The sequence below is a fragment of the Amblyomma americanum genome, chromosome 10 (assembly GCF_052857255.1).
Source record: "Amblyomma americanum isolate KBUSLIRL-KWMA chromosome 10, ASM5285725v1, whole genome shotgun sequence".
Taxonomy (NCBI): Eukaryota; Metazoa; Arthropoda; class Arachnida; order Ixodida; family Ixodidae; genus Amblyomma; species Amblyomma americanum.
In genome coordinates, this window is record NC_135506.1 from 112094004 (window position 1) to 112120041 (window position 26038).

At 48.8% G+C, this 26038-nt stretch overlaps 1 protein-coding gene across 2 annotated transcripts in view; it reads left to right on the plus strand.

Moving 5' to 3' along the window:
• The window catches only part of LOC144106674 (uncharacterized), a 100551-nt gene that overhangs the window by 5273 nt on the left and 69240 nt on the right, over positions 1–26038 (plus strand). For both annotated transcript variants that reach the window (XM_077639516.1, XM_077639517.1), the window contains exons 2-9: positions 5880–6197; positions 13148–13316; positions 13766–14091; positions 14639–14826; positions 18519–18748; positions 21827–21877; positions 22614–22835; positions 24370–24569. In XM_077639516.1, the coding sequence (XP_077495642.1) occupies positions 6082–6197; positions 13148–13316; positions 13766–14091; positions 14639–14826; positions 18519–18748; positions 21827–21877; positions 22614–22835; positions 24370–24569 (1502 nt within the window). In that variant the 5' untranslated portion in view covers positions 5880–6081. The remainder of the gene's footprint in view (positions 1–5879; positions 6198–13147; positions 13317–13765; positions 14092–14638; positions 14827–18518; positions 18749–21826; positions 21878–22613; positions 22836–24369; positions 24570–26038) is intronic.

Here is a 26038-nt window from a genome sequence, read left to right on the forward strand (position 1 = left end):
TGACCTTGTGATGCCATCACAACCTACCAGAGGTGTGTATGCGTGTCCACGCACACACCAACACAATATGGTCGAGCCCACTTGCAATGAACCTGATGGCCATGGTGATTGCATTTGTTATATTCAATATTCGTAGTAAGTGGGCACCCAGTGTCATAGCCAGAAGTACCAAGTCCACCAAAGTGGCGTTTATTTACTTAATACTGTGCTATGCGCATCTACTTCTTAAAAGCGGTGCTTTCAAGTCTGTCCAGGACCGTGACGTTCTCCTTGCCAATACCCAATCTGGTGTAGGACTGGGGTATAAATACACATGGTTGAGCCACCGTAGTGGCTTAATGGTTATGGTGCTCAGCCGCTGACCTGAAAGATGCGGGTTTGATCCCAGCCACATTTCAATGGAGGTGGAATGCTAGAGGCTTGTGTACCGTGCGATGTGTGCCTTGAGATAGTTGAAATTATCCGCAGCCCTTCACTACGGTGCCCCTCATAGCCCGAGTTGCTCTGGGATGTTAAACCCCATAAACCAATCAACCAAACATGGTTGAAGTGTCCAGAGCAGCTGGTGGAAGGTCAGCTCCATTAATCAGATCCCTACAGAAAGGAGAGTGCTCGTACTTTGTGTAGGGTGGCTTCGTCGGAGCACAGCTGTGCGATGTTGTCGTCCACACCAATGTAGTCCTCCACACCAACTTAGTCCTCTGCGGCAACATCTGGCCAACTGTGCATAAACGACTTGTTGCGACAAATCTACGTGCGTCTGAGCACGTGTGTTTTTGACAGTGTCATCTGCAATTCCTCGGCCCTTGCAAAGGAGCGCAGCACTCATGCGCTTAAAATGTATCAGTTCCACTATCTTCTATCTGGTGCTGCCTGCACATGGTAGCGGCACAAAAGGTGGAGCCGAATGGGCAGGCAACGCATACAACATGCTCAGCAAGACATTCAAACTTCTCAAGTCGTGCTGCTATCTGACCCATGACCATGTGCAGTAGCTTTGCTTTTGATGCTGCCACTGTCTCGCACCCACTGCGCTTCTGCTTCTACCTGGGACTCTCCTTTCTCCCAGCTGGCCCACACACATGCCATCGGTTACTTCAGCTCACTTTCTTTTGCTTTTCTGGGCCGGCATCTTCTTTCCAGGGTGTTGTCACAGGGCTAAGAGACTCTCTTCAGTCTTCGTGCTTTCTGGAAGCGTCATTTTTTCAATTTCATAGGAGAGTTTTCGGTGCCACCTTGTTTGCTGTAACCGAGTTGTGCGGCCACAGGTGTTTGTTGCGCCTGAGACGAATGTCATTACCCTAATGTATGTTTTAATGGCAGAACTTCACTCGTTCGCAATAAGCGAGTGTTTGTTATATCTGTGGCTGTTATAAGTGGGCCTGACTGTGTATGTGTATACACACGCATGCGCGCCTGGGCAGGTTGCCCACAAGCCTGTGGGCAGGAAGGCAGCTTACCACGAAGCAGGCTTTAGTCAAAAAAATGAAGACATAAAGGATAAATGCAGGGAGGGATCACTGTAAGTGCTAGTGCACTAAAAAATTGCCTCTGAAGCTAGGGTTCGGAGGAGATTCATTGTCCGTCGTGTATTTTTTTGGTAGGCTCATTGCCTGTGAATGGCACGTCGGAGGGGAGGGAGAGGGTTTCACTTCAGCCCATCTCACCTTTGCCAGTTTGAAATGAAAAATGAGTAATAAATTTGTGCCATTTTTTATTTGGTTCTATGATTTGGCCATCCTAAGGCTGAGGAGAAATCATTCTGGTTAAATTAATTTCTGGTTTGAACACCCACTTGTGCCACTGTGTCTTGCATTCAGACCAAAGCAGCTCATATGACAGAGTGCAAGGCCCTGCCAGTGCTCATGTACTGAGCACTGCTGCATGCACACCGTGCAGTTGCAAAGGGCATGCAACCAGCTGTGACTTTCGGCTGAGGAGCGGGTCATCGGAGCCAATGTTCACAGAGACTGGCAAACGGGAACTGTGGTTTGCTTTCCTGAATGGGGTCATTTTGAATGAAAGTTATCAGTCTTCACTGTTATCAGCAGCAAGAAGCCGGATGTAGATAAAGCTTCCCTTCACACTTCTGAGGCGCTGCTGATGGGTTTACAGGTTTGTGACTCGAGATCGCAAGACTGGAAAATTGGGCAACGTGCAACTATCCTGTTACTTTCATTTTTCGACCAAAACTGTTTCAGAACCTCGGCGATTTGCAGGTGTAAATGCACCATATGTCAAATTTCCCTTTGTTTATTTCTTATCAAAGGAACTGCTTACTCTAACTACGTGAAGTGTGTTTCAGTGGTCAGCTTTGGAATGTTTATGTGATTGCACTTTATAGCAGACTCCTCTTAAGACGAACTCGGTTAACACTAATTTTTCGATAAGATGAGCAGTGTGAGGCCACTTGGGTGGTTTCCCGCAGGACTCAATGCAAAAAAAAAAAAAAAATCTGCTTAAACAAACTGTTTTGTGTGTTCTTCAGTTAACATGAACTTTTGCTGTGGCCGCGAACCACGCTGACCACGCGTAACGGCACTCTCTGGGCATTCCCTCTCCTCAGTCAAGAAAATAAAAACTATATGAAATGCTGAAACGCTTCTACCTAAGGAAGCGCACCCCCACAAGATGGCTTCCATGCACCTTTGCGCAATACTGTGGGGAAGCGAGCTTGGGGGAGGGGGGGGGGGGGGGGTCTTTTTTGCTGGTTTGGAAAAAGCAGGGCAGTATTGCACCTGCACTGGCGCAGAGATCCAACATGGTCAGGTCTCTGCATCATGCGCATGTCACTTGTGCATGTTGCCTCCCTGAGACTAAAAGGCACGTATCAGCAAGGTGCACCCGCTGTTTGATTTGGGATTCAAAAACTCCGTGGCTGCATTTTCAACTGACTCAGCATTGCAGCACACATTATCGCGGCCCGGTGACGGCCAGATATAGGCGCTGCTTGCTTTGCCTGCGGCGTATGGAAAGGCGCGTGGTCTGTGTGCTCATGGAGTTGGTAAAAGCTGTGGTACATAAAGGGCGAGATAAGAGACACGACGCCCAGATAACCAGCTGGGCACCTTCGAAGTGCTCAGAGCAGGATGCAGAGTAAAAATGAGAAAAATATGTTCAAATAGCAGGCACTGTGAGATACAGGGAAAAAAGAGAGAGAGAGAGAGTGAAAAATGAAAACTAGATCAGTGCCATTTTCAAGCAGAAGAACTTGAGCTTGTTTCATGCTCTCAGTCTTCAGCTCATTTCATCCAGACTGCAATAAATGCTGTTTGCAATCATCTTTTCTCTGAAAGAGGCTATTTTATTCATTATTTTCATGTAACATGTATATCTGGACATGCACAATATACTCGTATGTGTTATTTAGGGGCACTTCTGTTAAGACAAACTTTTATCAGGTGAGCAAACTTTCTAGTCCCTTCGAGTTCGTCTTAAAGGGAGTTTACTGTGCTTTACTTTTAGCTGATCCTTATCGCGCGCAAGCAAGGAGTAAACTTTTCTTGATTGGTGCACACTGTTTGTGCCTCGTCCTTAATTTGCATTTCGTTCCATGCAGCTTCTGATGCCTACAGTGCAGCACGTTTTGTTGGCCTTTCCGGCAGCCTTGTAATCTCGCCTTTTCTGCTCCCTTTGGGATGGATTGCATTTTGCTGGCAGGCATTGTTTCACTCTGTGCTGTGACCTATCTACGCATAAAGCACCATGGTATTGTATTCGACAAGTCTCCTGCAGCTGTGTCATGTTTCAGGAGGGCTGTGACTTCTTGTACAATATATCTGTCCCTGCAGCATCCAAAATGTTGTTTCGGTTTAGATCTCTTGCATAATAAGAGCAAGAGATCTAAACCGAGAGATCATAAGAGCACTGCCATGCCTAGTGCTGTGGTTTCATTTATTCGCTTGCGCTGAAAACCTTGCAAAAGCAGCTCATATGCGCGTAGGAAGAAAGCTGATTGGGACTGTGCGGTTTGCGCCATGGAGAATCTGGTAGCTGACACCATTTTGAACTCATTTTATGAGCTGCGGGAAAGTTGGGAGCCTGCTTGTGCTAAGCCTTAGAAAGTTTGATTCAGTTGTGCATTTTTGTTTTGTTGATTGTTCTAGTGGCGGAAAGTGGGTCTTTATATGATCACTGCAGTTGGAGCAACCACATTTGAGCGTGGCTAATAGTGAAATAATAATAATAGTAATATTGTTTATTTCAAATGCAGGCCTACCGAAGCCACGGAAGGCTTGAGTGGCAGCGCCAGGCAGCAGCTAACACACCTGGTGTGCGCTGTCGCAAAGACAGACACAGCAGAACCCAGGGAGCATTCTCAGTTCAGAAAAAAGAAAGAGAGGGAAAAGACAACATGGCACTGAACGAGTTAGTAGTAATTAAAAGTGCAATTTAACAAGGAACGATTTCAGTGTATTACAAGTGCTAAGCGAAAAGATTTCTTTAGTTATTTGATTAAGGACTTGCGGCACATAATACTTCCGAAGGCGTTTGCCATATCTGGTCCGTGCTTTGGGTAGTACAAAGTGATCCCGATTACGAAGATTGCGAATAGGAACATGAGGTTTACAAAACTCTTTCGTCCATATATAATTAGACACAACAGTTTTAATGAGCAGATGGTTAAAGTCAGGCATCAGAAAAAAATTGAAAAGCACTGCAATCTTGATCTTGTGTCATACCATACATTACAGATTTAAGGGCGGATTTTAGTATACAGTTGACACTAAGGGCAGCCACAGTGTCAGCCTTGTCTAGTTGAGTGACTGCTTTGCCATAACTTTTTGTTGGCATACATAATGAGTGATCACTTGGCAAGAAAGGAACATATGGTAAATGAAGAGTAATGAAATTGTCTGTAGCATTGTAGGTTCTATAAAGTTTGACACACACAAGCGCACGCAAGCAAGAAAGTTTGATGACTGTTTTATGTGTCTGTATAACATGGCACATGTGCTTGCGCTTGCATCCAGCATTTTTCCTGCATGCAGCTCATTTATCACTCGCGGTGTGCACTCTGCGTGAAGTGAATCTTGAGAACAGTTTTCCATGTAAAGCTGTCTGGATTGTGTGCAGTTTTGAGAAAATGTAGCGCACGTGGCAGCATGTCAGACTGAATGAGAAGCTTACGTGATCCTGGGAACCACCCAGCGGACTCACTGCATAGACGTGGCATTGAAACAGCCAAAGTGGATCTCGTGGCACAAAAGCAACAATAGTTTAGCTCCCTCCTTGCTGATTTGTAGCCATCTTTGCGGATTTTTGTCATCATATTGAAGCACGGGGCTTGTTAGTAGCTCGTCTCGTTCACTTACCATTTCGTTGCCAAAAGAGTTCATATCTGTTTCAGCCACTTGTCTAGTGATAATCAGCGCAGTAGATATTTTCAGCCAAAGTTGAGGTTACGGGAAGGCCAGATGCAACCGCGACAAGTAGTGGACGAGCCATTGGTGACCACTGGTTGGAAAACAGCATCGCCGTTCTTGTCATCATGAAGCAGAGATGTGCCGAACTACTCTTTGTGGCTTGTTGATCAGCACATCTTCTTGTCTAGCCACTGTACCCGTCCTGTTCTTCCCTCCTTTTTGGCCCCGTGGTGCTGTGTTTTTCCTTTGCGATGGCTCAGGCTGCCCCTCCTGTAGAAAGCACGAGCGCCTGCTGTTTCTGAGCTCTTTGCATACGACATCTGCACTCTGAAAACTGGAGCAGCTGTATACTGCTTCATAAAAGCTGTTTACTTGGAAGGTCCAGAGTAATGAATGTTGCTTGGGGTAGGGGGGGAAACCCCTACTATGTGCCCAATTGAGGTGATGCTTACATTCTGCCATCAGGTTTCGTTGGTGTGTCCTGTGGGATGAGATGGGGCTGCTGTCTTGCAGGTGCGGCTAGTGGGCAGGAGGTGGGCGACAGCAGAGAGATGGCGGCCTGCGCGCAGCCCCCGCGGCTGCCCGCTGGCCCCGCATTGCGGCCGCAGTGGTGCCACCGTCCTGACGAGCAGCAGCAGGCGTGTCGGAGTCCCCGAGCAGCAGCGACAGCACAGTGGCTGCGGGGGAGCTCCGGCCAGGTGCCGCGGAGGGCGGCATGAGCCTGGCCCTGACGCAGACCCCCCGGCGCTTGGGGGGCCTGGGGGGGCCTCCTCCTCCCCCCCCTGCCCCATCCGTGCCGGGTGCAGACTTCTTGCTCGACACTCTTGCCGGGTGAGTGGCGCTCCCTTTCGTCATCCTTTTCCCCACTGCCTTAATTCTTTACAGCTTAGGAGTGCTAGTTACCATGTGTTGCAGCTTGCCAGGAAGTAGCCTAGTTGTTGGCTGCGTGGCTTTCACTTTTTGCTGCCACCTCCTCTGGCACACCAAGTCAGCAGCAGTTAGCCTTGTGCAGTACGTGCGCACCTGACGTGAGCAGAGTTTGTGGGCTGACCTTGAGACCTCTCAATCTGCAGGGCTCATTGAGAGCATGCAAAAATTCAGTTCTACTCGGCTATCCCTTTGCAAATGCAGTTACTGTGATCTGCAGCATTAGCAACAGGAATGCATGTTGCAAGTTGCAGAGGCACATTGTGCCATGATCAGGAGCTTAGGTACTCTGGCTGGCACCCTCATAGGGTATCTCCTTCCCCCTGCTTCAGCTGTGCCTCCAGTTGGATTCATCGCAGGGCATCTTGCTTTTCTAATGTTGCTTCTGTTGCACAAAACAGATAGGGCAAATTAAGGGGCACAAAAGACTGTGTATAATACACAACTTGCAACTGGTATATTTTTTGTGTCCATTTGTTTGTCCTCACCTATTTTGCTCGAGAGACACATTTCATAGAATGAACCAACTACCCCAGAAATGCACAGTCAGCTCTTAGTAATTTGAGTTAATGACTACAGCAAAAGCTCGTTAATTCGAACTGGGTTAATTCGAACTTACGCCCGGGTCCCGGCACAGCCTTGTGTATTTCAAAGGGGGAAACTCCTGATAATTCGAACAAGTCGGCATTCACTACGGTTAATTCGAACTAGGAGCCACTGGCTGAGACTGCTCCTCGTAGATAAAGTTGACCCATAGTGAGTAAAACACACTCCAAATTTTCCAGAGATGTAAGGCAATGAAAAATAAAAAAAAAGCAGAGTGCACGAGGCTCATGGAGGCTGCGTTCCGGTGCATGCCGTAGCAGGTTTTCGCTGCCGGAGCACTTGCCCGCGCCACTCATGCTTCGGCGCGAGTCGTTCCAGGTTTTTTCGTTGTGCCGTGGTCTCTGGGTCGCGATTATGGGGTGTAAACAACGTAGTATGGCGGTTCAGGCGATGACGGCGTCTGTTGGTGCTGTGAGCGCGAGCTATGTGGACAGCAGCGTGTAGACGTTTAAGTCCTTGATTGACGCCAATATAATTGAAGCTGCATGCTCCCAGCAGACATCGCAGGGCTCACGTGCAGTGAGAACAGCCGACGGTGCTGAGTGTGACGGCGGCGATGAGACTATGCTACCACCAAGTGCACTTGAAGTGGCGTCAGCACTCGATGTTGCAGCATGCCACTTCTCTGTCAATGATAACTCTGACATTGTGCAGGAGCTTTAAGCAAGCTGCAGATAATGCTGATGGAGTCTCGGCAGAAGAAATGCAAGCAAGTGCACTTACCGATTACTTTTAATTATGGCAACCCTTCCCCTTAAAGGGACACTGAGGAGAAACCTATCAAATTTTTTTTGTTAGCAATATCTGATAGTTCGGCATTTCTTGGCTTTGTTGCCGCTTGTCCGGGAGCGAAAGATGCATTTATTTCAAGGAAATTTGGATACGAAGTTGAAAAATTTTTTCCCGCCGCTTCGATTCAAACTCGAGAACTCTTATGACGACATGGAGAACTCTTATGACGACACAGAACGGAGTGACGTGAAATGTTACGTAAACGGAGACTCCGTGATTTCTGACTGCTAGCGGTGCGGTCTAGCAGCTGCCGAAATGAAAGCTACCGCCGCCGCACGTTGAAGGCATCTATCGGGGGTCGCTACCGTCGCTTCGTTTACGTTTGCACCGGTTTGCACCGAACCCGACGACGTAATTCTCGCAAAAACTCCGGTCTGCATTTCAGCGACCTCAGCCCCACAAAGCGTGCGATGCTTTTGAGGGAGCACGGTTAGGTTGGGCGCCGGCGGGTGGTTTCCCCTTTCCTCAGAGAGCAGCTGTTGTAAACTAAATATCATGACCCCAGTGCGGGGAGTCACAACGGGCCAAGACAAGGTCGGCGCTTGCGCCCATCAGAGGCTGGCCGCTGCTTTGGGGCCAATGGATTGTGATTCCTTGAACGGCGCGGTTGCTCGGCGCAGCAGGCGGCGTCGCGGTCTCCCACGGTTGCAAGTGCCAAGTTATTTATTTATTTTTTTGCCACAAAAAACAAATGGGTGCTCAAGGGCGGTCGCGTTTAAAGTCGGCGGCTTGAAACTAAAGCTGGCGCACGACGCTTCAACGGGTCCACTGGATCGGGCTCTCTTGCCCACTTGCATGTACCTTCAGATATGTACTGTGAATGGATTAAATTAGCCGAGCTCGAAAAGAACAGCTCCGCCCAACTGCCGCAGCTATTGAATACAACGTGCACCTCGCCGCGGAGCCAAATCAGTCTGGCCGGGCCGGCGGTGGTTGACGCACTCCGCGCGAAACAGAGACATGCTCCAAGTCTCCCGCCAGTGCGGTCAGAGTGCGCCGAAGCCGCCGAACGCATCGGCGGTCTAGCGCAGTTGGAGTATAGAGGGTCCCGCTTTGACCGACGTGACTTCGCCGTGCAGTGCGCTCGCGCACCTCGCCGCAGCATAAACGCAGCATAAAGAGCCTGCGCTTAACCACTAACCGACTCATTCGGCGGCGGCATCCATGGGAGCCACTGAAACCCCCCGCACACTCACTGAATAAAAGAAAAGAAGTCCTGTGCCGATGTTCGGAATCGAACCAGGGTCTTCGGCGTTTGAGGCGGAGACGCTACCACTCCGCCACGACGGCTCAAGGTACAGCCGTCAATAAAGGCGCGTCTAGTGAATGCACTCTTCTGATGCAGAAATCTCCGCGCTTTCGCTAGGTATATCCTGGCCTAAGAGCTAGGCCGTCAGCAATTTTCCTGAACTGCCTTGTACCTTGTCTCCCGTCCCTAATAAACGATTTCCATTAAGTAGTTTGGAGTTGACTGGCACAGCCGGGAATGTTTCGCCGGGCAGGCGTGCGAATACACAAGTGCTGCCTTGTACGATCACCGACCATCGTGCCATCATAGCTTTTCATCGACCGTGGCGATCATCTGACAAGCCTTAACAGGCTCCTTCAAAGGTTAACTAGCACTTGAAGCGGCACTTGGAGTTCCTCTGCTCTCGGCGCTTGTAAATCGAGGCGCGTCAAAAACAAAACAACGGGGCACGCAAAGCTCATAGGCGCGAAGCGCCATAACAAATCGAAACTCTCCTGGCCGCCTGTGGCGCCGCCAAGCATCGGTTTTCTTTGCTTCCAACATTCAGGTTGTCCTTTGCCGGCCTTCCTTATGTGATAAAAGTTCACTATTGGTTTTAAAACAAAACTTACTTCAATATTGATCTGCGCAACCTACCTTTGTCAGCCTCAGAGATTTGCGAAACCATGTAGGATGGAAAATTCCTCCAAGGTGGCGTCTCTTGTCCTATGGCATCACCACGCTTGTACTTGCGAGATCGGCCTGTGGTGGTGATACCTGTATTTTGGTTCTTGCTATTTTCTACCTTGCAAGAGCTTTGTTTTCAGTAAGAGCGGCGTTTTTGTGATCAGGAACTGGTATTCTATCGATACAAGCCAACTTCAATTTCTCCTCAGTGTCCCTTTAAATAAACATGTTTTGTAACATAAATAGCGTCATATATTCCAGCACTAAAGCTCGCTGCTCTCGCGAATGCTTTCCAGCACTTGTTTCTGGCGCATAACTGGCCGATAAGTTTATTTCATTTGCCACTAGAACCGGATGAATTTAATTCTCAGAATATGCTCGCCACAAACATGTAATAGTGCCTAGCTCCCGATAACGAGTCTAGATGTGACTGCTTCGGGTTCTGTCCGCTTGGCGGGGCGCTATAACCACTTATTCTAGCGTCCATTTGATAACTCGGAACTTCACTTAATTCGAACAATTTTCCGGTCCCCTTCGAGTTCGAATTAATGAGCTTTTACTGTATTTACCGTATTGTTTGCCTGTTGAAGTGTGCTGTGCAGACATGCATTATGCATGGCTGTGTAATCTTTGCTAGCTTTCGACACTGCTAGTAAAGAGTGCTTCGCAGCAGCTTGGATTGTAGCCACTGACAAGTCCTTGTTAGCTTCGAGACTTGCAGCTCTCTGCTATGCAGTGGTAGTTGCAGTTTACGTGGTGCGTCTTCACCAACATTAATTAGGCTGAAGGGGCTTGGCCCTCTGGGTGATTTCTGTAAGGCCTCATACTGTCTTTAGTAAAACAGCGCGAACAACGTAGGACAAGATGAAGGAGGACAGAGGACGGGCGCTGACTCTCAACTAAAGTTTATTAGGCAACACCTGGTGTTTATAAAGAAAAAAATCACATAGACAAAGTACATGACATGTCACACTAAAAGCGATAAAACAAGAGGCAGAGATGCATACGACGCTCAAATGCCACCAAGAAAGGCTATCTCTTTGTCACAAAGAATGACTGACGTTTTGTTTACACAACTGGCCTCTTGACTGATATAAAAGGCTTCCATTAATTCCCGCGTGGTCTGTTCACTGTGCGTATAAAGCACCTTCGTGCTATGCCAGATGGCCGTGCATTCTTTCTTTTTCTTTTTCATTACCTCACACTTTTTGCAGTGCCTGACCAAGTATGAAAGTTCCTTGTCATTTTCCAGATTATTTTTGTGCTCCTGTAACCTTTTATTTAGGCATCGTCCTGTCTGCCCAATGTACTGGGCTCCGCAGGAGAGTGGAATTTTGTACACAACTCCTTTGCGACAAGCGACGAGCTTGTTCCTGTGCTCAGTGCCACAACCTTTCCTTTTTCTCGACCGTTCCTTCTCCCTTTGGATCGCGGGACACAACTGTTTTAGTTTGTTGGGAGCTGATATTGCTACATTAACCTTATATCTATTTGCCACATTTTTTAGCCCATGGGTGATACGATGTAGATAAGGAAGTATAGCAACTTTTTTCTTTTTTTCTTGTTGGTTGTTACGTGTATGCTGAGTGTCCTGCTGTTTCACCCACTTGAGCAAACGAGCGCAGGCGTCGCTTACCGTAAAACTTGGGGACCCGGCAAGCCTAATTCTGGATAGCTGAGATTGAAAACTGTCGCTGAGAGAATGGTGACAGGATTTTGTCAAGGAATTACGGAGGCAGGAACTAATAATACCATTTTTACAATTTTGAAATGACCTGAGTGGGAACTAAGGAGCGGTTTTGTAGATCTGGGGTTATACTTCCAGCATACATGATCGGGACTGAATCGCAGGCGCAAATCTAAGAACTGCAACTCTTCCTCGGAGGGTGCCTCGAAGGTGAATTCCAGCCCTGCTCCCCATTTTCTGAAAACCTTCAAAATGTCAGCCATGCGCGTTGTTAAGCGATCGCGTTCAGTAAACACCAGGTAGTCGTCCACATACCTAATGGTCTTTAGGTGCATTCCCGATAGTTCCCTCTCGAGGTCCCTATCCACGTACATCAAAAATATTTCGCTAAGGACCGGGGCGACGCTTGACCCGATACATACTCCTGCCTTCTGGTGTTTACTGAACGCGATCGCTTAACAACGCGCATGGCTGACATTTTGAAGGTTTTCAGAAAATGGGGAGCAGGGCTGGAATTCACCTTCGAGGCACCCTCCGAGGAAGAGTTGCAGTTAGATTTGCGCCTGCGATTCAGTCCCGATCATGTATGCTGGAAGTATAACCCCAGATCTACAAAACCGCTCCTTAGTTCCCACTCAGGTCATTCCAAAATTGTAAAAAATGGTATTAGTTCCTGCCTCTGTAATTCCATGACAAAATCCTGTCACCATTCTCTGAGCGACAGTTTTCAATCTCAGCTATCCAGAATTAGGCTTGCCAGGTCCCCAAGTTTTACGGTAAGCGACGCCTGCGCTCGTTTGCTCAAGTGGGTGAAACAGCAGGACACTCAGCATACACGTAACAACCAACAAGAAAAAAAGAAAAAAGTTGCTATACTTCCTTATCTACATCGTATCACCCATGGGCTAAAAAATGTGGCAAATAGATATAAGGTTAATGTAGCAATATCAGCTCCCAACAAACTAAAACAGTTGTGTCCCGCGATCCAAAAGGAGAAGGAACGGTCGAGAAAAAGGAAAGGTTGTGGCACCGAGCACAGGAACAAGCTCGTCGCTTGTCGCAAAGGAGTTGTGTACAAAATTCCACTCTCCTGCGGAGCCCAGTACATTGGGCAGACAGGACGATGCCTAAATAAAAGGTTACAGGAGCACAAAAATAATCTGGAAAATGACAAGGAACTTTCATACTTGGTCAGGCACTGCAAAAAGTGTGAGGTAATGAAAAAGAAAAAGAATGCACGGCCATCTGGCATAGCACGAAGGTGCTTTATACGCACAGTGAACAGACCACGCAGGAATTAATGGAAGCCTTTTATATCAGTCAAGAGGCCAGTTGTGTAAGCAAAACGTCAGTCATTCTTTGTGACAAAGAGATAGCCTTTCTTGGTGGCATTTGAGCGTCGTATGCATCTCTGCCTCTTGTTTTATCGCTTTTAGTGTGACATGTCATGTACTTTGTCTAAGCGCCCGTCCTGTGTCCTCCATCATCTTGTCCTACGTTGTTCGCGCTGTTTTACTAAAGATGCATCTATACCAACTCGCCCAAATGAACGTTCTACTTACTCATACTGTCTGTTACTCAAATGAGGACTAGTCATGAACCTTAACAGGTTTAATAACAAGTTTGGCTTAATAACAGTTTTGATCAAAGGTTCTAAGAGGAAGGTACTGCTGGAAAGTTTACCTCTGTATGCAGTCTTAATCACTACAGTTGCACCTTGCACTGTGGTGCAGTGCATACTACAGCTTTGTAATGCATTTTTAACGCTGCACAATCAACGTCACAGAGACCCTCGGCTGTGAATAGTCTGTTGGGAATAGCTGGGCCTCTGGTGTGCTGGTGTACTTTTTTCAGGGTCGAGGGCGGTCCGGTGGCTATGGGTGCCGAGGAGGAGGCATCATCCGTGGAGGCGGTGGCCTCGCCCCCCCCTCCGGTGGCCCCCGCCCCGGCTCTCATCAAGAGCTCCCACCGCAGCGGCTCACACCACCATGGCTACGCCAACTGCTTCGGCCTGCCCTACCAGGTGTGTGCAGGGGCTGATTTGCACTGCAGAGCTGGCTGGTTGGGTGTAAATTTGATTCCTGAAAGCCCAAATGACAGTGCACACATTTTAGAACGGAGTGAGTCGCTGTGTAGTAACTTGTTGATTTATGAAAGCAGTGAGTGAAGCAAGGGAGATTTTCAGCTTTTAAAGAAGGTACCTCCATCAGTCCTGCCCTGCTATGAATCCTAACCAACTCGCCTCAATTTCCTGCTCTCTTGAGGATGTGCTTTCATGGCCTTATGTGCTTCAAGGGCAGCTTGCTTATTTCCTGGGAAGGTTTCCAATTAGGTCAAATGAACCTCTGCCTCCACGAGAGTGTTCCCCTCCTTCAATGCTAATAGTGGACGGGTTAGTGTTCTCTGCAGCACATCGGGCTCTGTTGTTCACTGACTCTTGTTTCCGCTTTGCTTGCATTGCTGGCTGTGCAGGACCACAACTATGGTGCTCCACCGCCCGCAACACCCCCGCAGAGTCCCCCACCACCACCTCCTCCCCGCTCGCCGGTTGTTGCCAGTGGGGGGGGCTCTGCTCTAGGAGGAGGAGGCACTCCGCGCCTCAACGGCACTCTGGGCTCCCCTCCGTCCTTGCTCGAGGTGGCCGTTGGCAGCCCCCCGCTGACCAACGGGGGTGGACCCCTCCCCTCGCCCCCTGAAGCCACCGCCCATCACCGTAAAGGGCCCTCACCCCCCGAGCCGGCAGCCCACCACGATGAAGGCGCACTCCCTGCCGAGGAGAGCATCACTCGCTGCATCTGGTCAGTGCACAACTGCCTTAGTGCCAGATGTTACGGATCCCAAAGCCTTCAGAGTAGTCTTACTGCCACCTACTGACTGAGGAGGGGTAGAAATGTGGCTCAAGGGCAGAGTAGGCACATTAGAAATAATCTTCTCTACCTCCCTAACTGTGTCAAGCACCAAACAGTTTTCTGGTGTGTAGCAAAGGAAGTTGGCCACTGAAGTGTTCTTTGGGGCACTTGATGCAGGGTTTTGTGCCTGGAAAACAAGCAACACCTGAAATCTAATAATTTCTTGTTATTGTGAAACTCTTTTATTTTGTCATGAAACGATGCTTTTGTTGGCACATTTTTTACAGACTATTGGAAGGTTTTTGCGCCTCTGTTTGTGTTGTCGTCATGGGCCATGTCATGCCCACTGCTGGCAGAAGGCCACTGATCTCTAGTGATAGCTGAGCACTGCCTGCCCTCTGCATAGCCAGTCTTGCCGAGTGGCTAGTGAGGGGTCACCTTGAGTGGCACAGGAAGGTGAGCATCTCGCTCTCTTCTGCCCGGCTGCGGTGTGCAGTGGCTTCAACCAGGATGACGAGTACATGATCTGCTGCGACCGGTGCCTGGTGTGGCAGCACGTGGACTGCATGGGCCTGGACCGCAGCCGCATCCCCGAGACATACTTGTGCGAGCGCTGCTGCCCCCGCCGGGTGGACCGGCAGCGGGCCCGTTCCCTGCAGACACGCAAGCGCCATCAGATGGCCCGTGAGTAGGAAGAATGCATAGGCAACTTTGGGGTTTGGGCTGTGCAAGACTCGCAACCACCTACCTATATAGTAAAAGCTTGTTAATTCAAACTGCAGAGGACCAGAAAAGCGGTTCGAATTATCGAATGACCCTGAAAAACCTGCCAAGGACTGCTTGTGTCACAGTAAATTTAGTTGATGAAAAGACAGGTCAATAGTTACCCAATTTTGAGGTGAGAACTGCATGGCAGTTACCGTTTTTTACGTTTACTTCAGTGATTTATTGCATGCGTACTCTCCTGTAACGTTCCTTAGTGTTTGTTGTGATGGTGCTCCACTACTACTGCGTCACTAGCGTCACAACCATGAAAAGGGGCACATGAGTGCAGCACTCTGAGCGCACTGGAGGAACGAAACCATGCTGATGCAAGTGAAAGAAACAAAAGAGGGGGCTGTGTGCACACACACCAGCGATGGGCCAATTGCTGTCCGAAACGGTGCTCAGCTGGGTTTGGTTGGCTGGCTGATTGCTTGCCGGTCAAGCCGCCGTCCTTGCAGGCTGGCGCAAAGCTCAGAAATGCCAAACCGGAATGAGTGGTGGGACTGGTCTTGGAAACGGGGCCATCCGTTTGTCGTCATGCCTGCCGTCACACGCACATCAGAGGTGTGCAAGCAGCTCTGCTGCATGGAACTTTTGAATTTGGCTATTTGGGCGATCTCTTGCTGCGCTAGTCATACCTGGGGGTGGCTGCCCTTCAGGAGCTCGTTAAAATGATGCGAGACGTGTAGTGTCTGAATTAGCGGCAGTTCGAATTATGTGGATTTTTCAATTGACAGGCTTTTACCATACAGTGGAACCCCTGTTATACGCCCCCCGGTTTTGCGATGACCTGGGTTTTACGACGGATTAATGCAGTCCCGGTGAAGTCCCCATAGACACGGTGCATTAAAAACCCTGGTTATCCGACGCAATTTTACGCCGGACCCGCGTTATACGACGACTCTCGCGAAGCGCGGTACGGAACGGCGGATGAAAGAAAGGAGCCGCGGATCTCTTCCGTCACGCCGTCTCTCAGCATGTGGAGCGCTTGACCTCGCTCGACTGGTTTGCTCTGGCGAGCGCAGCTTTCTTTCCTGCCTCATCTCATCATTTGTTTCTCCCCCACCAGCTGCCCTCCACGACGCCCGCTGTGCTGAAATAGCGCGTTTTCTTCTCCACAATCACTTTCTCCCTTTCGCTCCCTCTCTCCTCGGCGGCGTCGCGTTGGGGAAGCATTTCTTTCTTTCCAGTTTCCCATCAGCAGATCGCCGACAAGGTAGCGTGGATAGGCCTAGGGTCATTGCACATGATCTTCGTCGTAATCCTAGCGACCAGCGTTCAGCAAGGTTTTGAGTTGTGTGGAGCAACGCGACGCACGATGCCCCGAAAGCAGACAGTTCCGTCACTCGGTGATAAGCTCCATATTATCGAGGAAGCGGAAAAGCGGCATGGTGCCACGAAAGCCAGCACTGCCCAGGACCTTAAGATACCCAAATCTTCGCTTAAGACGATCCTGGCAAACAAAGCGGTGATATTGCAAAATGCCAACACGTTCGGGCTCAAGCGGAAAGCGGCAAAAGAAGGACAGCATAAGAAGCTAAAAAAAGTTCTCGTCAGGTGGCTGCATCAGGCACGGAGCTCTGCGATCAACGTGGACGGTGCCATTCTAAAAGAAAAGGGCGGACCTCGTGGCATTGCGCCTGGGCATCGACAACTTTCAGGCATCGAACGGGTGGCTGGATCACTTTAAAAAATGAAACAGGACTGTGTACAACCGCTCCTGCGGTGAAAGCACTTCCGTGGACGTTTCGACGGTGAACGAGTGGATGGAGTCTGCTGGAGATGATCGCTGCATGCAAGCCCTGCGACGTTTTCAACGCCGATGAGTGCGGTATTTTTTACCATATGCAGCCCGAGCAAACCTTTGCGTTTAAAGGTGACAGCTGTCATGGTGGCAAGCGCAGTAAAGAGCGGGTGACAGCACTATTCTGTGCTAACGAAGACTGTTCCGAGAGGCTGCCCGTGCTCGTTGTCGGAAAATTTGCAAACCCACGGTGCTTTAAGAACTTGAAGACGCTGCTGTGCAGCTACAACTTTAACAAAAAGGCGTGGATGATGTCTTCGCTTTTCAGCAATTTTTTGCAGCAGTTGGATTGCAAAATGGGTTCCAAGACAAGGAAAATATCGCTTTTCGTGGACAACGCACCGTGCCACCCACCCGATACGTCCAGCCTGAGGAACGTAAATGTTTTTTTCCCGCCCAGCTGCACAAGCCGGCTGCAGCCGCTGGATGCCGGCATCATTAAGTGCGTGAAGCAAGGGTACTGGAAGCGGTTAGTGCAGTGTCGGCTGGTGGCTATGGAGCGCAGCGAGTTGGAAAGAAAGATCACTGTTCTCGACGTCATGCATTTTATTGCCAGTTCGTGGATCGCAGTGTCGCAAAGCACAATCACCAACTTGTTCAAGCACTGTGGCTTTAAGCGAGAGACTGCCTCCTCTGCTGGGGACGCAACGACCTCGATGCCGCTTGAGGCTGATGCAGGCTTCGCCGACGATTTCGAGGGTTTAAACCTCGCCACGACCTTCGCCGAGTATATGGAGGCCGACGACAACGTTGTGATCTGCGGCGAGATGTCGCTGGATGATGCAATCGCGGAGGCTTTGCCTAGCTGACATCACTGCGACATCGGACAAGGACAACGACGACTCCACAGATGCCGTGCCTGTGCCTACCACGTTTGCTGAGGTGCTACGGCACATAGACGGCATCCGGAACTTCATCTGTTCACGCGACGCCGCAGAGGACCTCCTTTTGGACATTGCCCAACTCGAGCAAAAACTTTTGCAAGTTCACGGATCAAATAAGGTCCAAAAGAAACTGACCGACTTTTTTTAAAGTTGGTGCCATTTGGCGGGAATCGCGGCAGTGGGCAGTGGAGTGCCGGAAAGGTCCATTTGAATAAAGCATGATTGGTACCTGGACTGCAGCATAAATTCTTATCGCATTTACTTTTTTGGTAATTTTGGTTTCCAAGCCCTGCAGAGTATGTTAGTAGTTTACATTGAAGTTTCTCGTAAATTCGTCGCGCGAAAAAAGTATTTTTATAGGCATAATTTATGTTCGGATTTTAGGACGGCCGCATTTTATGACGCTTTATCGCGGTCCTGAGAAAGTCGTATAATCGGGGTTCCACTGTATTAGGGTACAACAAATAAAAGCACGCACTGGGCAAAAATGGGCCATTGCCCAAGGGGTCCTGTATTGCACCACTAATGAATTGCAGTAGTAAACGAAACCAACATTTTTATGTTAAACTCTTTTGAACAAGCCATACGCATCAAGATTCTTGCATGTATAACTTGGTCTTGTGATTATGTTCTTCGTCAGGTAACTAGTAAAGCTTTTCACAACAGATTATTTCCTTGGTGGCGAGGAAGAAGTGTGTGGTATAATCGTAAATGTGGGTGGAACTTCACTGCAGTCTTAAGTTGTATCTGACCATGGGGTCGAAAGAAGCGCATAGCTTGTTTCCAATCTGCAATCTGCACTGCACAGCTGGGGTCCCGGTACTGAGTTGACAAAACTGATTGCGTCGCCCTCTCATGTATTGCCAGTACTTGTCCTGCTTTTGTGGGCTGTCTGAGCCTGGGCGACTGCTTCTCTTGCACAGGGCTGCTGAGCCGGCTGGAATCAGCCCAGGAAGTAGACGGTGGCTCAGCCACTGATGACAAGGCGAGCACCACCCCGCACAGCCGCACCAAAGGGGGCACCGCAGAGCCCACCGATGGCAGCCCCCCCAAACGCGGGGCCTCTTCGCGGGTGGTGCGGCGGAAACGGCGGCGTTCCGAATCCTCGCCTGATGGCCCTCCACCGTCACGCAAGCTGCAGACAAACCCAAAGGTACACAGCCTTCCAGCCCGTTCCGCCAGGTGGCGCAACAGGCTGGAAGATTACCCAGTCCTGCACGCAGTCCCCTGAAGATTACCCAGTCCTGCACGCAGGGATTCAGGGTCCTAAAATGGTACCCACGGTAGTGCTAATGAACTGGCCTTGTTGTACTCTTTTCCTTGCTTTGGTACGGACAAGCCACTCTGCAGTCTCATTCTTGGGACGTGAAAAATTTTACTTAGTTTGAAGCTTTTTCATTCTGAAACCAGCTGACAGCAGTAGGTGCAGTAGATCCCTGCTATAGTAGAAGTAAATTGCATGTAGTGAAAACTGCTATAGTTTACCTATAATCCCAAATCACTTTCCACAGATAACTATAGATTTTTTTTTTTTCCGTATTCAGTGAACCCTCGTTAATTTGATCCCTCCGTCAGTCCTGAAATTTGGACTGGCGGCCATATAAGTCTAGCATCGAACGCTCGTTAATTCGTGCGCACTGCTGACAGGAGGCCATGTCGCTGTATTAGCGGTGTAATGAGCAGTCATGCTAATATTCCGCATCCTGTCAAATGTCACTTGGGAGAGCTGTCCGCGTGCCTATTATGTCAGGCAGTGCGAGTTGGGGATCGATCGATTTATTTTCGGCGCTGGTTCATATGTGGTCGTATACAGTAGTAAAAATGCAGCTGCCATCGTTGCTGCTCCTGCTGCTGTTGCTGTGCATCATCAAGGTATGGCAAGGAATGCTTGAAATTAAACATTGTTCGCTGCCGAAGAGTCCGTTGTAAGGAAGTGCAGCTCATCAGTTTTCTACCATACTTACTTAACGAGGCATTTTTACTGAAAATAAAAATCCAAAAGTCACCCATCTCGTTATATTCGCATTAAAATATTGTGGGAGACTAAAGCAAATTGCCTTATTTACTCGTATATTGGTTGGTGTGTCGCGCAGGTTGGCCCCCAACTTTAGCAAACGAAAAAAGAAACAAAGTTAGAATGCTTCGTTGGTTAACTAACGAAAGCTCCGATCCACAAGTACCAATCGACGCGTAACAGAGCAGCAACCGACCAGCTCGCTGGGGACAGTGCACTTGGGTATTGAGTGCGGATTCGACACATTCTCCCGAGGAAATGTGATAGAATACGCATGACTTGAAGGCATCGTAAAGCCTTGTTTCATTCTCTGAAAGTTCAGTAGACTGCTTAGTGTTCGCAGTGTTCCCGACGTCGCACGCTAATGGCAGGAGAGTGCAATCCGCTTATAACGATATTGAAAATCCGATCGTTATAACCGATAATCGTTATATCTAAACCAGCAAAAAAGAACACACACTGGCATTGCACCATGCACATAGCCACCATCGCCGGCACTCCTGTGGAGGGTGCACAGCATCTTGACGCTCTGCCAACTTCGTGCCAAGCGAGCCACCCCCACAGGAGCTCCCATCAAAATATAGACACGTCATGTTATCAGCGTACAACATCTTGGCACGCTGCCGAGGTTTGTGCTGCTCGCAGCGCAAAACAACGAACACGCACTAAGGAAGCTATCACTTTAAAAAAGAAAAGTTAATTTTCAACACCAAAAGTCGGGGGGGGGGGGGGGGGGGGGGGGGTGCTGATATCTTGCGCTTAGTCATTTTTACCCAGTTCACAAATGCACAAATGGGTGGAAACTGCAAGCTCTTCCCTCCTCCATCCAGTAATTGCAACAATGATAGCCCTTGGTTCCCTAGGCCGTTTGCAACGCCTCCTCACGAATTTTGCCACGCTGCTCCGTTTGTGGAGTTTCATGTCATTCACTTGCAAATATTTTATTTTTTATTGAACTTCAAGGAAAATTTTGGTGGTAAACACCTTTTGGGCGGCCAAAATTATTACGTCGTATCTGCTATTTTGCTGATAATTCTATCGTTATGTATGGTTTATTTTTACATAGGGGCAGTGGGAGAATTGATAAATAAAGAATTTGATTGTTATAAGTGATATATCGTTATTTCTGGTATTATTGTCACGCTGACCCGTTTGTGGAGTTTCACGTCATTTGCTTCAGAGTGTTTCATTTTTTTTATCAAACTTTGGGGCAAATTTTGGTAGTAAACACCTTCTTGGTGGCCAAAATTATAATGTTGTATCCGCTATTTTGCTGATAATGCTATTGTTATGTACAGTTTATTTTTACATAGGGGCAGTGGAAGAGTTGATGAAGAATTTGATTGTTTTAAGTGATAAATTCTTATTCTGGTATCATTATAAGTGGATTACACTGCAATCCGCTTTGGGTACACGGAATGTTTGGTATTGCTATTCCACGCAAAAAGGCACTCTCGCTACTTTCCTTGGTATCGCTACCTGGCACACTTTTTGGCAACATCAAGCTCATGCAATTTTCCCATGACTCCAAGCAAGATGGCTACTTGATTAAATGTTGCCGTGAATGGCCATCTGTGTAGTCCTCTCTCCTGGATCATCTGGTGGCCATTTTTTGTTTGCTCCTTTTTTCTCTTCTGTACCCTCATTTACCCATTTCCCCAGCACTATAATTCATGCCACGAAACGTTTATCACTGTTGTAACGCAATAGCTCTTTAAAGGCCCCGTTACCCGCAAAATGTGGCGTCGACGTCAGCATTGTGAGCAAAAAATCATGAGCATGACTTGGGCTAGTGCTGCCCAAAGAGCAACCTGGGAGGCAGGCGGGCCACCCAGATGACATGACCTTGCGGTGGCATCACAAACTGGCGCACCGTGGTAGGTTGCTGTTAAATTAATGATTGGTTACTCGGCAAGGGCAACCTCAGCCGCACAAGACCCACCGCTGGGAGCACCTGCCATCGATCTCTTAACCTCTGCACCACTGCGCCTGGAAGGTTATGAGGACTTCCAGGGATCTATGAATGTGAAGTAGAGAATGACCTTCTGTGTATACGGGAATCAACCCATAATGCTATTTTGTCATACCCTTAAGGCGGAGCTTAAATGTCCCTTCCGATTGTTAAACCTGATGATTACTTTTGGCCTTTTGTAGCCATGCCAGGCGTTTGCTTCCACAGTGGAGCTCACTGTGGTGCCTCTCTTCTCTGTGTTGCAGAGATCCATGAAGGAGAAGATTGAGAGGAAGAAGGTCAAGTTAAAAGGCATGGTGAGTGCATTGCTTGTGTGCACCAGGCTCTCCAAGGCAGACGGTTGGTGTGAACAACCCGATGTGGCAGAATCGGAAGTTTCACGAGGCTGCACGAGCTGGGTTGGCGTGTTGCTGAAAAGATGCAGATGCTCAAGGAGTGGCTGCTTTGCAGGCCTTGCTAGCAGTCTGTTATGTTTTACACAAGGGCAGAAAAACACATCATTGGATTACAAGATGTGCACAGTGTAGCCGGCAGGTCAGTTCTCTTATTGTCTGGTCTCTCATGAGAAAGCAGCAAACGCCACAATACTGCTGAAAGCTGAACGTGTCAAAGTCTCAGTTCTGCGGCCTTTGTGATTGCTTTTTTTTTTAAAGCTGCTGAGGGCTGACGATTGTCAAACTTTTTTTTTTTTTAGGGTGTTGCAAACTAGTTCAGTTATTGTGAGGTATTAGCTCGCCTGAATTCATCAGAAAGAGCACGATTTGCATGCTGTTGCATCTCAAAAGCCGGCCAGTCACTATATTGTTGCTAGTTTGATCCAATTTGAGAGGACGCCTGCTAACTTTTTGTTCTCACCAAACCAAAGGAGCCCTTTTTCGAGGCATGAAAATAGCTAAAATAATGGTGGATTGTTGCTTGACCCTTTGTTGCTTACTGTGAGAAAGCACCCATGTTAGCCCAGTGCCAGCTTTCTATGATGGTTGGCCGTTGGTGTCTCGGAGCGGTGGGCCATGTGGTGGTGTGCCTGCGCAGGTGAAGAGGGGGCCCCCAAGCCGAGGAGGAGGAGGAGGCCGGCGGCTGACAACAGAGTTGGCTGATGAGGTGGAGGAGTCGGCCGTGGGGGACCCCTGGCGAGGGGGTGGCCCCACCTGGGTGGGGCCAGAGGGGCCACTGAGCTACGAGCGTGCCCCCACAAACCAGTACAGCCCCGAGGTTCAGCTGCTGGCCTCCACCATGCCACCCCAGGGCTCGCATGTGAGTGGCTGCTACCTGCTGGGCCCTTGCTCATTCTCCGCAAGCACAAATTAAGCCTTTTTTTTTTTCTAGATATGCTGGTCTTTTAGAAAATGTGTCCACTACACAGAAATAAGTCCAAAACAATCCAATAAAAGCTCGTCGATACGCTCCTGGTACAGTCACTCAAAATCGCAGGCACTAAAATTGTTCCATAGAGTTGAATTGATTTTCTTCCAGTTAACACGTTTCCAGATAACTAGATTTTGCGGCAGCGATGTTCAAAATTTTGACAAGTCCTGGTTTCTTGATACATTTAGCAACCATCTGCACGTGTGCAAACATTCAAGTAGATGAACCTGTGGGCACGCGACATGGAAGAATTGGTATGTAGTGGCAGTCACCTGCCATGATGGCTTTTCTGCAGTGCCTTCATGTGAAGGGCCCAAGCATTAAAAAAAACAAACTTAGAGCTTTTAAATATGAGCAGGCCACTTTTGCGAGGACTCGACATGAAGAGGACAAAGGCAGTGACTTCCTTGGAGTGCCTTGGGGCGGGGGATGGCAAGGAATTAAAGAACTAAGAGGATGCGCTTGGCTGGGTGTGGGGATTGCAGAGTCCGACTGCTGCAACTGTCAGCAGCCATGTGGCGGTGCAGGACATTCATGCAATAGCGCGAAGCATTCATCAACGAGGAAGAGACAGCTAATTTTGCTGCAATGGACTGTTTATGCCGCAAAATTTTGTCTGCCAAGAGCGACTCAAATGCTTACTGAATTCTGTGAGGACTAGAAAAGGAGCTGCTCAGACCTTGTGCCTGGAATGATAATAGAGATTTTTATGAAGGGAAAATATTAATAAGTGCTATTGTACCTCATTCAACAAGTTTTTTTTCCCGCATTTTTTAAAAACTTATCAGTTAGGTTTTAATGTGGGTGCCACAGGCATGACCCATTTCTGCAGGGCGTCAACTGCTCATGCACGGTAGCAAGTGTGTACTTGTGCCTCTTGCTAACATGATGTGTGCATGTGTGGTGCTAGGTTTGTTTTCAGCACAGGGGCTTGGGAGGAGTCGGTGGAGGAGGACAAGCATCTCTGTGTCAGCAGTCCTGTGAAAAATGCGAAATGCACCCATTTTAGGAGGTGACGCAAAACATCCAAGTCCACATGCATCCATAATGTCTCGGACAGTAGCCTCAGACACAGTTTTCTGGCTGTGTTGTCACGCAGCCAAAGTCGTGCTCTAAGATTACAGTTAGACCTCGATAATTCCAACTATATTAATTCAAAACCCCCGGATAATTTGACGAATCAAAAGGACATCAACAACATTTATTGGCGAGGGATGGGTACGCTTTGAAATGTTTGCATACACGAGTTGGTTTCGAAGGCAGCGTCACTTGGCACAGTGTAGGCAAGCTGCGTTTTTGCCTACACTCTGTGTCACTGCCAACTGCAGTGGCACGTTTTTTTTTTTTTGCAAGCATTACGCTTGTCTGTTGCAACGGTGTAGTGAAGTTGCATACCGACTTGCCCCTTCCCTGGCTGTGGCAGGAGGAGCTGCTGCAGGAAGTGTTGCGGCCTGGCTGGGAGGGTGCCTGGCGTCTTGAGGAGTGCCCCAAGGGGGGCGGCCGTGGCGGGCGCCGCCTGGTCGCTACCCGTGCAGTGGCTGCCCACCAGCCCCTGCTGGAGGTGCGTGGCAAGTTCCTGTCGGCCGGCCAGTTCCGCCTGCAGAACCCAGTCTTCCAGAAGAGGTGCGTCTTCTTCCCCGGCCACGAGGGGCCCATCCAGGAAGAACAAAAACTAGGAAGTTTAGAGACATGGGGAGGGCTGCAGAAAAAAGCTGATCAAGTAGCTTGGCGGGTCCGTCAGCCCTTTTCATGCAGGCAGTAGTTGGCAGCAAACTCATGGAGTGCCCACATCATCATCATTCTCGTTTTTACCGTAGATTCTCACTGATGTGTTCTCGGTAAATAAGATTTCCCAGCTATTACATTAGTAGTTTCCACAAATTCTAGTCACATAATATGTTTAGCAACGAACTGCGTATGTGTGAACTTCCAAATGGGTTGAAAATGGGGGCGTGCGACATGAGCTGGAATGTACTGTATTTACATGATTGTAAGTTGACCTATTTTCCAGGGACTTAAAATCGAAACCAAAGCATCGCGCCATAGATAGAGAGATGTCAGGCTTGCTACAGTGTGGTTTCATTTTTTTGCTGCGCGGTTCCGTTGCATCGCCCTTGGTGCTGAATTACTGCAAAAACCCGCATATTATACGAATCCGAATATAATACGAGGCGAAGTTTTAGAGACTCAGAATGGAAGAAAAAAAATTTGCCCGCGTATAATACGAGCGACGAAAGCTCAGAGAAGACATTTATTCAAGTCACATCCCGCACTTCACTTCAGTCACTTTCATCTTCAGCACTGCTTTCTTCGGACATTTCTTTGTCCGACAAATCATCCCAAATGTACTCATCTTCCGTGCCATCGAGGGCGTTCATGATGCCGCACTTCCTAAAAGAACGACGTACAAGATTTTCTGGGATGGCTGCCCATGCTTCCACGATCCATTTGCACAGCGTGGCTGTCGAAGCCCACTTCAGCCGCCCGGTTGGCGTCACTGCAGGCTCACCTGAGCGCATCCACTCTGCATAGCAACGCTTGACTGTGTCCTTTAAGCATTTGTTTACACAAACATCAAGGGGCTGTAGTTGTGACGTCATCCCACCCGGAATCAGAACGAGTTCAGTGCCGCAGTTGTGTAGCAGCCTCTTCACCGAGTCGGCCAAATGGCAACGAAACGCATGCAGCACAAGGGTGGACGGCAGAGACAACAGTGCACCACGTCGCCTACACCACACGGACTTTACCCAGTCCAAGACTAGATCCTCGTTCATCCACCCTTTCTCATGACATCTCACGATGACATTTTTCAGCAGCTCTTCACCTTTCGGCATTGTTTTCCTCTTGAAGATCACCTAAGGGGGGGAGCTTGCGGCCATCTGCCGTGCACGATGACTGTAACTCGCATCTTCTCGTTGCCAGTGGACCGGACGCTAACTTGTTTAGACCCCTTCTCGTGCACGGTGAGGGGCGACGGCATGTCCAGGTAAACCGGCGTCCGATCGGCATTGCCTATTTGGTCCAACAGAAAGTTCTTGGACTTGTACAAAAAAATAACATGGCGCTGAAAACTCACAAGCAGCTCTTCGAAC